Here is a 14,070-nt window from a genome sequence, read left to right on the forward strand (position 1 = left end):
TGTTGATACTAAAAAATGAGAGAACTGAGGCAAACATCATAGAATGGAAACAGATATACAGAGAGGATGAATTCTTAGATATCAGCTTGTAGTGTCTCTTGATTTTGCGCCTCAAGCTGAGATGAAATTTATTGTGTTAGGGCAAACTTTGACAATAATGAAGAAAATTACCTTTTCCAGTAGTTGAGGATCTTGCACCATACTTAGATGTGGTAACATAGGCATTGATACTAGAGGCATACTAAATCCCTGTTCTTCACACCCTTCTGTCGAATCTACAACAAGTACAGCACGAGACAATTGAAATATCAACTCTAATCTGAGAATAAAACTGATCAAGAATAAAATACCACTCCACATCAATGGATACTATTATACATTCAGCATTTGATCTGTTAGTATAGAGAATTATTTATCTGAATTTGGAGACTAAAAATTTTCTTGAAGTGGTTTCAAGTTCAAAGAAATCATAAAATGATGGATACATCAAAGAGATCCATTGGTTGAAAATCAGAATATTGGTAATGAACGCACACACATAAAGTATGCTTGACATCAATGTACATATGAATGCATGGTAGTGACAAATAGGTATGAGCTCAGCAGCTACAGCAAAGCATCATAGGAAAAAAAGACCCTGAATTGTGTAGGGCTGTTCAATCGGTTGTCGGTAAGCTACCGAAACAGTTCCGTTAAGAAAAAGTTACGATAAGAGCGCTCTTGCCGATAGCGATCAGAGTTTTCGGAGCTGGCGAAAATAAGCTGTTGCCGTGTGTACATCTATTTCATGCGCCGCCGCGCCAGGCAATCTGATAAACCGACACAAGGGGCAACAATGCATTGAGTGCGAGCTCTCAAAAATCCGATAAGGCTGGCTGTTGTCGATATCATCGCCACTGTCGGTACTGCCGCCAGTTTCAATAAGAGACGATATCGAAAGAGTTCCGGCAAGAATTCGTTTGAACACCCCTAGAATTGTGCCGTAGCAGCCAGGAAATTACTTACTGACACATTGACAGAGTTCTAGTAAGTGCGCTCTGTACACAAGTCTGCGACTTAAAAGTTGGACACACTAATCAGAAGCAAGTTAGAGCTACAGGGCCGTTCATTAAATCCATCATGTAGAAGGAAGGGGGGGGGGGGGGAGGAGGAGAAATTCTGACACTGGAAAACATCACGCCAAAATCAATAAAAATTTTTGATAAATGTATCAACCAAAAATGCTGATTTTTTATGAAAGAAGAGGGAGAAAGCCTAACACAGAGAAATGTAATATTGCAGAGGGGTACATGCCTAGTGTATGATAAGGTGGAAGAGAGAATTAACTTTTGGAACTTAACGTGACCTTTATGGATGACCATAAAGTTCATGCCTTCCCTCCTCTTATCATGGCATAGACATACCAAATGCAACGTACCACAGGTGCAGCTCTATTAATCCTCCCTAAAAGCAACTTGTAATACACTTATGAACAGATGCAAGCAGGCCCGCCACAAGAATGGGGATACTGGGTCCCTGGTACCTGGGCCCGCCTGTGACACACTACTTCGAATTCACATAAAACCCTAGTCTCCCAAGGAGAAGTGAAAAAACCCTGAAAATTTCGCAGAAGGTCAATAAATTTTCAAAAGTACGCCGGGACACGTTGAATTATTCTTACTTATTTGAAGATTTCTACCTATATACAAGATTTTAGTGTGTAAATTGTTTTTTGAATGTGAATAAACTTCTTTCCTTAAAATTAACGAGCATTTATTTACTTTATTTACTGCATCTTTATTCTAACCTTTCTGATTTTCATGATATAACAAATTGTTTTTCTGGTGGTATGGGGGTGGATAGAAGGGGAGGTGGCATTCACAGGGCTTGGACCTTAGAATTTGTACCGGGGCCCAAGATGGGATGTGGCAGGCCTGGATGCAAGTAATATTGATAGGTTGTGGATGGTACTAACATATGTCATCAGTATTGCAGGACAAAGAAAAAACCACAGCTTTTAAAACAAAGCAATGAGCATCTGATATTCAACACATAAGCTGATTTAATTGCTGGTTAAATGGTGAAACATGTCACAAAGACACTTTGAAGAGACTGGACACTTAGTAATTAAATGCAAGACTTAAATGCAGACTTACCATGCTTGTGACTATTGATTGGTGTTTTTGATTCATTTTTCTGCAGTTTATCTACAATTAAATGATAAATGGCACTTATATGGTCAAATTGTAACTGCTGAACGGACTGAAAATTAAAGAAACATAATAGTTTAAAAATAATGATACATATAAATTTATACACATGCTTAGCTGTTGTGGTTTCCTGTTCTATGTGACAAGAGAACTGAGACTTATGCTTTAATTTTGTAACTAAAATGAGCATTGATGATCCTTTCATGTATGTATAAAGCCGCTTTTATAGCGCTCTTTGGCGCTCTGCAACACCTAGCCGCCAAAGTCCCCTATCCTCCCAAAGCCAGGGGTTCAGGAGGTTGGCAAACCCTCATTTTTTCCAAAACCCCCTGTTGCCACCCTTTCACTGGGCGTCCCTTTTGTCACATCCCAGGAGCAACCCAATCAAACAACTTCTTTGGCAGCCTTTCATCCGTCATTCTATTGACATGACCAGACCAGACAAGCTGTCTAGTCATGACGTCGAATATGATGTCATTTTCGATTCCCATAATCTGACACACATGATCCTTTCATCTTAGTTCAAAAGTTAACTAGATTTAGGACCATACAGTTGAAAAGGTTAAGACAGTTAAGATTCAAATATTCGTAGAAGGAGCTAGATATAAAGAAGTTGTAAAAAACATAACATCTGAACTGAAGACTTGAGTAATTGCTCAGGTTTTGACTAATTTTCTGTCATCTTTATTTGAGCTATAGACTCTCCAAGCGGCTAAGGATACACGAGGTACAAAGGTGGTGTAAACCACGGATGTCCAACTAAAACACTTTGCCTGATTGTTCATCCAACTTACATTTATAATTTTTTCTCTATCAAGTCCAGGAAGCTGTAACATATGCTGTATCACAGATTGGTTTAGAGGAGGATGGTTGGTACAGGGTTTATCCTCCCATATTAATTCTTCTGAATCATCCTGAAAATTTTCAACAAACAATCAATTTAACATTAAAGTTATTATTTCAGAAGAGAAATGTCCTTTAAACATGCAATGACTGAACATCATCAGGAAAAAACAACATATGTTCTTCATTGGGACGAATGTAAGTTGAGTCCCAATGCATTGAGGTCATTAGGGGAGAAGGTAAATTGAGTCCCGACTCCTAATGGGTGGTACGTAAATTGAGTCCCGGTAGCATTATCACTGTATGTGTGAGGATGGGAGAGTGTGCGTGAGAGGCAAGAAATGAAGTAAATGTTTTGTGAAGTTAAGTGATTGTAAAAAGCTTAAATTTCATCTGCAAATATTCACGATTCATGGTTATTATAAAGGTCGATTTGTTCCATTGGTTTTCTTGTTATTGCCTGACAAAAAAACTGATACGTACGCAACAGCACTTCGGTTTGTCGTCAAGCGCTGTGAATACTTAGGTTTAAAGTTCCAACCGAAAGAAGTTTTTTTGGACTTCGAAGAAGGTATACACAAAGCAGCTCGTTGAGTATGGCCGAATGTTAGACTTAAGGGATGTCGCTTTCATCTTGGGCAGAGTTGGTGGCGCCACAGACAAAAGTGCAGCTTGGCGACAGTGTATAAAAACTCTCGATCTGAACTCAGCAATTATTTAAAATATTTCTTCGGCTTGCCATTTTTAAGTGAAGGAGATGTTGACGATGCCTTCGTATTTTTATTTATTTCCACTACTATTCACTGTTCACTCAATTTACCTATGGGTGATTAGTTGACAGGACTCAATTTACCTATGGGTGATTAATTGACGGGACTCAACTTACCCTCAAAAAATCGTTTGGGACTCAACTTACCTTTTCCCCTTCATTGAATGGCTACCTGTTAATTGTGTATTTTCATTAATTTTCAAAAGATTGCATGCACAGATTGAGAGTTTACTGTCTAAATATTATGTAGTTTTACAGCTGTTTTGAGTTTTTCTTAAAGCAAGGGACATGGGTGGGTTGCAATGATTTAAACCTTTTCTTCATATTAATGATTTGCTGATGTGGCTTTCTATAAACAATGAACTTTAGTACAGGAAAAAATCAACACCAACATGTTGATATTGCTACTCAAGTGTGATTTACGAATATTTTATCACAAAAAAAAGAGCCTACAAATGTTGAAGCAAATCGTAGTTTTTACAATTTGAAGCTTATGGATTAAGTGAGTTTTAATCATTTGCATTTCGTTAAAATATATTCTTTGAATTTTCGTTTGGCTTTCATGATAAAACCAAGATATTTAGCCTTGTCTGACCATGATACGGCCCATCCATTCAGCATTGAAGGGATATGAGTGTACTTTCTGCATGTGAAAACCATGTCCTCTGATTTGGGAGAGTTTATGACAGTCCTATCAATATCAATCCATTCATGGATGACTTCCAGACTACTCTGCAGCATTTTGACTGTTTCTTTATGAGAGGAAAAAAATAATAAATATAAAAAAAAACCCAAAAAACTGAGATAAAAAAAAAAACCAAAAAATTTCTAACCTTCAGCCTAGCCATCCACTGATGCTTCCGTATTTGAGCTATACTTAATCTTTTTTCTGGATCCACAACCAACATATGTCTAATTAAATGCTCACAGTCTGAAAAAAATAGTATGAAAGTATTAGTCTCAGGCATCTCAAAAAAGACAGAGAAATTTGAAGACAATTGGGTTTTCTGGGCAATCCATTTGGCTTCTTTTTTTTTCAAACAAGGGTATGTTAAACTAAAAAAAGTTGATTAATTTATTTCTTGATGAAAAATAAAAGTAAGAAGAGTAAGAAATAAAATTACAGGAAAAAAGAAAATAAAAGATGATACAACATTTCAAGTATTGATGTTAGTTACATTGTAATACTTGGAGTTAATTTGGTTTGAGAATAATTTACACAAAATTAATTTTCACATAATTTATATTGGACATGGAGTGGCCTTAGAAGAAAGATGTGTTTCATCTGCAAAAAATTTATGAAGATAATTTACACAAAATTAATTTTCACTTAATTTATATTGGACACGGAATGGCCTTAGAAGAAAGATGTGTTTAATCTGCAAAAAATTTAAGAAGATTGGTATGAATTGTTGAATGTTTTATTTAATTGTTTCACATTTAATCTTGTCAAAGGGGCAAAAAAAGATCCTATGAATACAAAGTATGAAACCAAAATACCTGCACTCATGAAAAAAGGTATGCGAAATTTTCCGTTGATAACTCGCGTTCGTAATGATTCTAGAGTTTTGCCATCAAATGGTAGGACCCCACAAACTAGAACATACAAGACCACCCCAAGACTCTGGAAGGTAAAAAAAGGGAAATCAATCCAAGAGACTTAGATACATACACAGGGTGTCCCAGACCACCCGTACCAGGATTATTTCTCAATAATTTTCGGTCCAACGAATTTGAGGACTGTGAGGACAGTTAGGAAATCAACTCCAAAGAGTCACTAACTGCCCACATTGACTTCCGAAAACGACTTTTACACTACATGTAAGCTGGCACTGGTACAGTTGATTTACTGGACTTAAAATTAAAAATGAAGAAAAATAAGGATCTTCTGAGCACCAACTCTTACAAATTTGTAGGCATAATCCCAAACTTTTCATTAGCTTTTATTTTTTCAAGACAGGTAGTCAGATACATAAATGTGATGACAATGATTTTGCGACTCAGTTCCAAGAGACACATCCTCAGCCCCAGAGGCATTTCCAGAGGTCCCTAGGTACAAAAACACTGGAAACTAAACAAACTTTTTTGCTCAATACTGACTAAAATCTAAAACGAGACCCATAAAAAGAATTCAATCGACCACTGGACAAGGTGCAAATTCAAGCATTATGATACATGATTTCACATCAAAATTTCTTTTAAAACAGAATTAGTGCGACAAAGAGTTTTTAAAGTAATGCCTGACCAGTATAATGAGGTTTTTTGATACATAAACACAATCTTCCCGCTCATTAAAAAAAAATCCATAATCTACTTCAGTTAAATAGCACAGTAAATGATACCGCAAACAGTCTTTGCAGTAAGAAAATATGGCAATCTCAATGATTGCACTTAGGCCCATTAGCTGTTACAGGCTATTTACATTTTGAATAACAAGGGGTGGGAAAGGATCATACTGAACACCGCTTTATTAAAAAGCCTACCAAAACCATTCAAGTGCCAAATTTGATTCATGCAGACTCTTCTTTATCTTGTGAGCGGGAAATTCAAAGTTATTGCAACCAATGTTGAATAAAAACCTTAGCATCTTGGTTGGCAATTATTTCAGTAATTTTTGTTGCGCGATTTGTGTTCTACATGAAATTTTGAAGATGAGATACATATTAGAGTGCTTGAATTGGTACCTTCTCCAGTCATCCACTGGGTGAAAATGAGCTGAAAAAATGTGTAATCAGTCAGGAAAAGCCTGATTTTGAAATGCTAGAAGACATTCTGTTTTCATCATGTATTATTTAAGAAAAAACCATTTTGGCCCCTACAAAAACCTTGACAATCCCTAGATAATAAGATATGAACCAAGAAAGTGGTGGGATTTTTTGTCAAGATTCAAACACTGCTATTCATAAAGTGTCATCATATTGAAAATTGAAATAGAGACAAAAGAAGAAGCAAAATAGTCAAGGAGGAAAGTTTGGAAATTACCCAAATATCAGCTCGAGGACCGTCATATTTTTTTCCTGTGAACAGCTCTGGAGCTGCATATGGTGGAGACCCACACCATGTTGACATGAGCTGATCGTCGAAATAATTACTAAATCCAAAATCTGTGAGGAAAGATGAAAACAAGATCAAATTGGATTCTCACTTGGGTCAAACAGAGGACTTTGGCCTTCACCTTTGTACTGCTGGCTCAACTTAGTCATTATTTCTGGGAGCCAGTCCAAAGATTCTACTGCTCTTTTCAATTTTGATGTTACACGTCCATCTGTCGGCCTCCTACGGTGTAGTGGTTGTAGCACTAGCTCTATGATTGGGAGGTCCCGGGTTCGATTCCCGGTCAGGAGGCCCGAGTTGATGGTCTCAAACAATAGTTGCCTGGAACTGGTTGTTAGGGACGGAGGGGAGGACAGGATTAAAAGCGCAGGATTAGCCCTTGTGGGCTACTTGAGGTAGTAAAAACCAAAACTAATCTCTGCATTCCCCATCCTTACGGACAAGATGAAATATTCCCACAATGGTTATAGATGAAATTTGGAGGAGCCACGATCAGAAAACATGGCATCACTTTGAAATATCAATGGAGGACTTGCTTTACAATTACCTTTGACCTCATTTGGAATCCTTGGCTGAGTGCTCTGAACTATTTTCTTTCTTTCATCCTTTCCTCTCTCTAGTTTGAGTTTTGTTACAGCAAAGGATGGAGCCACATGTAATCATTGAAGGGTTTAAATGGGGATTAAAGGGTGTGCCAAGTATAAATATGTACCTCGGAGTTTGCCTGACCTAAGATAGAAAGTTTATCAGTCCATCAAAGGTCGTAATGTGCTAGGAGGAAAAGCTATTGTACTTCTGTGCAGGGTTTTCTGGGATCAGAAAATTTCAGGGGAAATGATGGGGCACATGTTAGTTATTGAAGTGATATGCCTTTAGACTGCTTTGTGGTCCAATCCTTTGAAGCGCTTTGAGCCTCAGGCCTCAGGCATTATGCATTACTCTTATAATTTTATATTGGAGAGTAAGATTTGAGGCTGCTTACTGACCGAAGTGGGTTTAGGTGTAAAAATAAATTCACCCAAAGAGGGTAAGAAAAAAAATTTCATCCTGATCAGCCTTGGGAGGCTCCCCATGTAAACTCTGCTTTCAGATATATCATTAGTAGGTATTATAGATAATAGAGGATTGACGTACCTGCTAGTTTTATATTCATGTTTTCATCTAATAGTAAGTTTTCAGCCTTAATATCTCTGTGAACAATTTTCTTGTGATGACAGTAACTTATGGCGGAGAGTATCTGATGAAACATGCGGCATGCCTCTTTTTCACTCATACTTCCATTCGCAACTAAATGATCTGAGAGCAAACAATCGAAAATTGAATCTAACCATTTATTACAGCTTTTATCCTTACAGATAATGCCAGTGCTATTCCAAAATTTTAATAGGAGAAATGATGAAAAGAAAAAAAGTAAGTTAACAGGGGGAATTCCGTAAGGAATAAACAGTGACTTAAGTTTTATCAAACAGAAGAAGAACATAAACATCTTTGAGATCCTTATTTTATTAATGTTAAGTGCATACTTATGATGCTCCGTTAACAAAATATATAATGCTGAAAATCCAATTTTCTCACTCCCCTCCTCCAGGTTACATAGGTTTGCACTCTCCTAAATAATTAACGTAATGTTCTATTTGACCCCCCTTCTCTTAAATAGCATTAACAGACGAATTTTAGATGAAAAATTGCCACTTTTGGTTGAATTATCTTAAATTTTTAGAAAATTGACGCTACATGCTTACTTTAGTAATACGTATCACCCCATAACTATGTTCAGTATTATGTATTTAATAGACAGCCACTTGACAAAATCTGTGTCTTGCACAGAGGTTCCTTCTCTAGATATTCAAAAGAGTTATCAAACAAAATTTCAGAAGAGGAGCATGTGAGGACTTATATGTAACAGTAGCGGTTGCTGACATCAGCCATTATAAGGGAAAACGCTTTTTTTAATTCTGGAGCCCTCAAGAATGCCTGTGCAAAGTTTCAGACTTCCAGCGCAATTTTCCGGTGGGATATGAACTGAAAACCATGTTATTTGCAAAAACAGCAGATATGAAAATCCACTGTTCTCAGTGTTCTCCCTGGCCGGCGCAGCAGGAAACCGTGGAGATTAGAACGCACTTGCAATAACTGCCCTCGCACCGGCCACGGGCTGCAGCTGACACTCAATTGATAAATATCGGGGCAGTCTTGCCGGAATTGTTGATTTTTTAACTGATTTCAAAATTTGTTCCTTACTTTTGTTGTAGAAGTTACAAACGGTTTAGTTTTTTGTTGAACTTTATTATGACCCAGCATGGACATATGTACTTTTGGTTCATTTCAATCGTTTCACCAGCCTTACCCTTCCTGAAGACTTTCTCTCATGCATAAATAAATGGTTTCTGTAAAAATAGCGGATGTCACATTTTCTTCAAATCGCTGTTACTCCTTCAATGTTTTACTTTCATTAATTGTAAAACGCGTGTTTTTTACGAGAAGAGTTGCTCTTCATGAGAATCTTCATAGAAATCCTCTCAGTTCTATGAGCGGCAAAGTGCAAAGCTTCGGAAACTTCAAACGTGATTTTCTCATAATGTGAAGAATCCACATCAGCTATTGTTACATTTAAGTCCTCATGTGCTGTTCATAGCTTGCACTGATTGCTCGACAACTAGTTGATTCTACTTAACATAGAACTAAGAGTCACATTATTCAATCTGAGATTTATAAACAAAACACAATTCATGTCTTTCATGTTGACAGTCTTTTGAGTTTTTTAAAAGTCTAGGGACGAAAAAAACAATTTCTTCAGTAGGAGGCTATTAGCATGTTCCTGACATTTTTTATTTTATAATGGCAGTTGGGCGTATGTAGGAGGAGGAACGAAAAAAAAAGAAGGAAAAAAAAAAAGAATTTGATGTGAGGAGATTGAGACTGACTTTAAATTAATTCAATGATTAAGCTAAGTTGGTTGACAGCTTATTGTATTGGAGTACAGATAGGTACAATTGATGCCTCTCAGAAAGCGTTCGGAAATAAAATACTGCATCGCTGTTACTCACCAAAGATCTCTCCACCACTAGCGTATTCAGTGACTAAATAAATGACTTTGTTTGTTTCCATGACCTGCGAGGAAAAAGAAAGAATATATCAAACAAACTATTTCTAGGCTTGCTTAGATGAGTTGCGTAAGAGAAGAAAAGACTTCCAAGCAGTCGAATAAGATGATGGTTGAATTATCTTCCTGCTGTATAATAAATATTAGAAGTTTGTATGATTTCTTTAAAAAGTAAGACTGAGCTTAACTTTCCTCCCCCCCCCCCCCCTTGTAAGACCAGATAAGGCAAGCTCAAGACCCTCTCAGTGGCTTAGATAATACTTTTTTTTTTTTTTTTTTTTTTTTTTTCTGCTGGTTTAATGGCTTCGTGTCTATAGCACCTTCAGCCAACTTTAGACAATGTTTAGTGTCCGTAGACATCAGGCTCCATGCTCCAGGCTTTTCTAATTTTCAGGGTAGATAATACTTGAACAGCCCAGAAGAATAATTTTTGCATTAAATAAGTGATGATCATGGATTTTCCTGCATTTTTTTGGAGAGGGGTTTCTAATGTTCATGGAAATTGTAATATTCAACTGGGATGTTGATTTTTAAGTGGGGTAAGTCATTAAAAAGGCGTGTCACCGACACTGGCAGTCAATTTGTTGCAGCAATTAATTTTATCTTACCATATGAAGCCAGGAGTTCTAAAAGTGTCATCAAATTGTTCTCGAATGTCCATTTCAACAAACTGTTTTGGGTGGGTCGGATTTACCGAATCCGACACTTACAAGAAATAGTTCTTCTCTAGAGAAAACCAGTGATATTGAGGTGCGTAGCACTAATTTCTCAGGCCCCTACATTTACTATTTATTTGCCCCTAATTTAACATCCTTAAACTGGGGGAAAGTCCCAAAGATTAAAAAAAATTTATGACTCCACTTATTCCTGATCATATCATTCGTATCTCAGACTTACCAAGTTTTAATCTTTTTTATCATTTTTACTTCACTAATTCCACCATTACAACCAACACAGTTTGGCAGCACCACCGTGTTTGACAGAGCCGCCAGCAAAGGGAGTTGACAACTGATTTAATGGCTTGTTTCTTAACCATTTAAAGTTGGTACTACATCAAAATTGTTTGAGCCAAAGCTAAAAAAAGAAGTTCGGACCTTTCAAATGAAATAATAATGCTTTGTAAAGATTGGCGCACTTCTATTTTTAAGGTCTTGCACATTTCAAGTGTTCCTGATAGTGTGAAATAACCCACATGATTGTAGCAGAATTTCTGGATAGTCAGTCTAATGTCCGAGTGAGTCAAAAAAGAAATTTAATACTTACTTGATATAATCGAATAATGTGAGGGTGATGTAAAACAGACATTATTTTGATTTCTCTAAAGATATTCTTCAAATTATCCTCATCCAGTTTGGTTTTGTCAATTATTTTAATGGCAACCTACAATAAACAGGAGTTGAACAATAATAGATAGGATTTAAAGTATTCACAGAAAAATTACATGCATTTTATGTAAGTAATGAATTTATTGCAATTTGTGCTGCCTTTTTTCTTTCTTTATACATTTTTAAAATACTATCCCTGAGGGAGTAATCCTGCATAAAGTAATAATTTAGTTCCCAATATTAATAGTGGCCAAATTTATAAAAAGTATCATTTGCTACGCCTTGATTGGGTTCCTCCTAAGAGAAGGAGCAGAAGGCGCCCAATGAGAGGTTGGAGGGAGGGATTAAAACAGAAATGTAAAGGTTCTCAATGCCTCAAGGTTTGTGGTTCAATAGAGAGCAGTGGAAGTTAGGTGTCGTAGAGCTCGAGGGAGTGCTATGAAGCGACCTATAGATATATATGATTTGCTACACAAAAAAAAGGAATTCCAAATCTTTCACAATTTTTCTAGACCATCAAAGGGGTGCAGGATCTCTCAAGCTGTCATGTTTGGATGCATCCGCCCACTGGCTTTGCACAGTTCTCACATCAACTTTCCAAAAGATTTCCCTCATACCTAGATTTCATAAGTGAATGCCCTTTGCTTCTTCTTTTTTTTTTTTTTTTTTACAACTTAAGACCCCTAAAAATGTTTACATTTTAAAAACATTCCTCCTACTGCACTTTAAGGAGCCTTTTCACCTTTGAGGACTTATCTGTAACAATAGCGGATGTGAAAAATTACCTTTTCAAAACACGCTTAAAAAACTGTTTTGTTCACACAAAAATTTAATATATTTGGCTCTGGCATAATGTACAGATCTCTAAGATCACATCTCAAGTATTTTCCCAAAATTTTCTCGATGCCAAAACAGTTTTTTGAATGTGTTTCGCAAAGTAATTTTTCACATCCGCTATTGTCACAGATAAGTCCTCTTTCCACTTGAGCAAGCGGGCATTTTCTGCATGCCTCAATTACGGATTAAAATCTGACGTGTTCACAGAAAAGGCTGTGTGCTGAACTTCTAGGGCAGTTTAGGTTAATCCCCGTTCTCCTCCAATTCCAGTTTGAGTAGTTTAAAGTTAATGGCAAGCCTCTCATGAAGTTATCTGTGATGCCCGATTCACACGGTTCAATTTTTCATCCAACTTTTCGTCGGCCTGTATGGAATGGAAATTTTTCCTATCTAAATTACACCGTAAAAACTTTCATCTGGTGAAATTGGAAGAAAAGTTGAACCATTTGAATTGGGCTTAATCAGTGGCGCTGCACATTTGAAGGGATGCCCAGACATAGGAACACAAATCTCTAACTGTCGGAGTTACCTTACACCACGACACAAGTCAAACGATCAGTAAGAAAGTTGTTAAATTACAACACACATGTACCTAATACCAGCGTTAAGATCCCCTGCGCGATGTTTACTTATCAGCCACCAATTTTGTTACATTATCACTCTTATTCAGAGTACAACTAAGTATGTGTGTTCCTGAAACAACCATTTTCTGTGCCCTTGAAAAATAATTAGTGAAATTTTGGAATTAAGTTACAAAGGGCTTGCGAACTGTACTGACATGTCTCCACAAGAACACAATCGCTAGATAGTGGCAATGATGTATACACTACCAAGGACTGAAAATGTATGCAACTTTCGCGTATTCACAAATGAAAGAATACGGCTTGAAGCTTGCGAGACATGCAATAAAATTCCAAATAATGTGAAACCGCAGCCAAGAGGGAGAAAAGGAGTGAGGACCATTGCCTTCCAAAACATGGATTGCCTGGGTGGAGGGAGGCAATTCCTCTGACATTCAGAAAAAAACACTTGTTCTGAAGGGGACTTTACCTGAGAGTTGGTGACGACGTGTGTCGCTAATTTCACGATCGCGAAATTACCTTTCCCGATAGTTCTCTCCAACTTGTAATAGCCTACACGAACTAGGCGATTTAAAGGCAAATTTGAAGAATCAGGATTAGAAAACTCTGCCATTTCAACTGTGCAACTGTCCAAACAGTCGACGAAAAAGGCACAAACTTTGACAATCACGTCATTATCAGCACTACAGAAGCGATAATACCATCTCGAGAAACGAATTGCATTCGACTTTCAAAGCATAATCTCATAAATACTTAAGATTTGTTAAAGGAAGTTGAAAAAATTGACACATTTCACTACGAGTAGATTCCTTAACACAGCAAAAGCACTGCAAAAGTACTACAAACGACAAGTGCAATCAAAAAGACAGAATCAGAAATGAGGAGAGGAAGTCTGAGCATGTCCGAGTCTGAGTCTCATTTTTAAGCTTTCAAAGATTACAGGTCCGTAGCCTGACCGTAGCCTGACGTCATACCGCATTGGGTGCATTTAGAGTCCCTTTATACTGAGAGTCAAGACAATTTGAATCCATTTCTGATTGGTTCCCGTATTTTAGGCCTCCACAGTGTCACAAACGGGAATTGAGCCGAATTGTCTTGACTCTCAGTATAAAGGGACTCTAGGTGCATTCAGAGTTAAGTAGAGTCCCTTTATACCCAGAGTTAAGACAACTCACTTTTGGTTCGGCTGAAAGTGGCCTAAAAAAAAATCCAATTCTGATTGGTTCTCGCTCATGGAGGCCGAAACGAGTGCACCAAGATGGCGGTACCTCGAATGTGAACAAGAATAATGAAAATATCACCTAATTGTGGTTTATCAAGAGTAAATTGTCATTTCCATCGGTCCAAAATGAAAAGAGAATAAGAAATT

The 14,070-nt window shown here is 37.2% G+C and overlaps 1 protein-coding gene across 3 annotated transcripts in view; it reads right to left on the reverse strand.

Annotated features, from left to right (window-relative positions):
- LOC109039270 (serine/threonine-protein kinase SIK3) overlaps positions 1 to 13,605 on the reverse strand; it is a 43,050-nt gene extending 29,445 nt beyond the window's left edge. For 2 of the 3 annotated variants that reach the window (XM_072296213.1, XM_019054675.2), the window contains exons 1-10: positions 13,171 to 13,605; positions 11,222 to 11,338; positions 9,903 to 9,966; positions 7,990 to 8,151; positions 6,784 to 6,905; positions 5,302 to 5,425; positions 4,635 to 4,732; positions 2,984 to 3,103; positions 2,136 to 2,241; positions 172 to 275 (exon numbers count right to left, since the gene is read on the reverse strand). In XM_072296213.1, the coding sequence (XP_072152314.1) occupies positions 172 to 275; positions 2,136 to 2,241; positions 2,984 to 3,103; positions 4,635 to 4,732; positions 5,302 to 5,425; positions 6,784 to 6,905; positions 7,990 to 8,151; positions 9,903 to 9,966; positions 11,222 to 11,338; positions 13,171 to 13,314 (1,161 nt within the window). In that variant the 5' untranslated portion in view covers positions 13,315 to 13,605. The remainder of the gene's footprint in view (positions 1 to 171; positions 276 to 2,135; positions 2,242 to 2,983; positions 3,104 to 4,634; positions 4,733 to 5,301; positions 5,426 to 6,783; positions 6,906 to 7,989; positions 8,152 to 9,902; positions 9,967 to 11,221; positions 11,339 to 13,170) is intronic. The other variant, XM_019054674.2, reaches the window with a different exon arrangement.
- Between the last annotated feature and the right edge of the window lie 465 nt (positions 13,606 to 14,070).

Source organism: Bemisia tabaci, chromosome 2 (genome assembly GCF_918797505.1).
Source record: "Bemisia tabaci chromosome 2, PGI_BMITA_v3".
Classification (NCBI taxonomy): Eukaryota; Metazoa; Arthropoda; class Insecta; order Hemiptera; family Aleyrodidae; genus Bemisia; species Bemisia tabaci.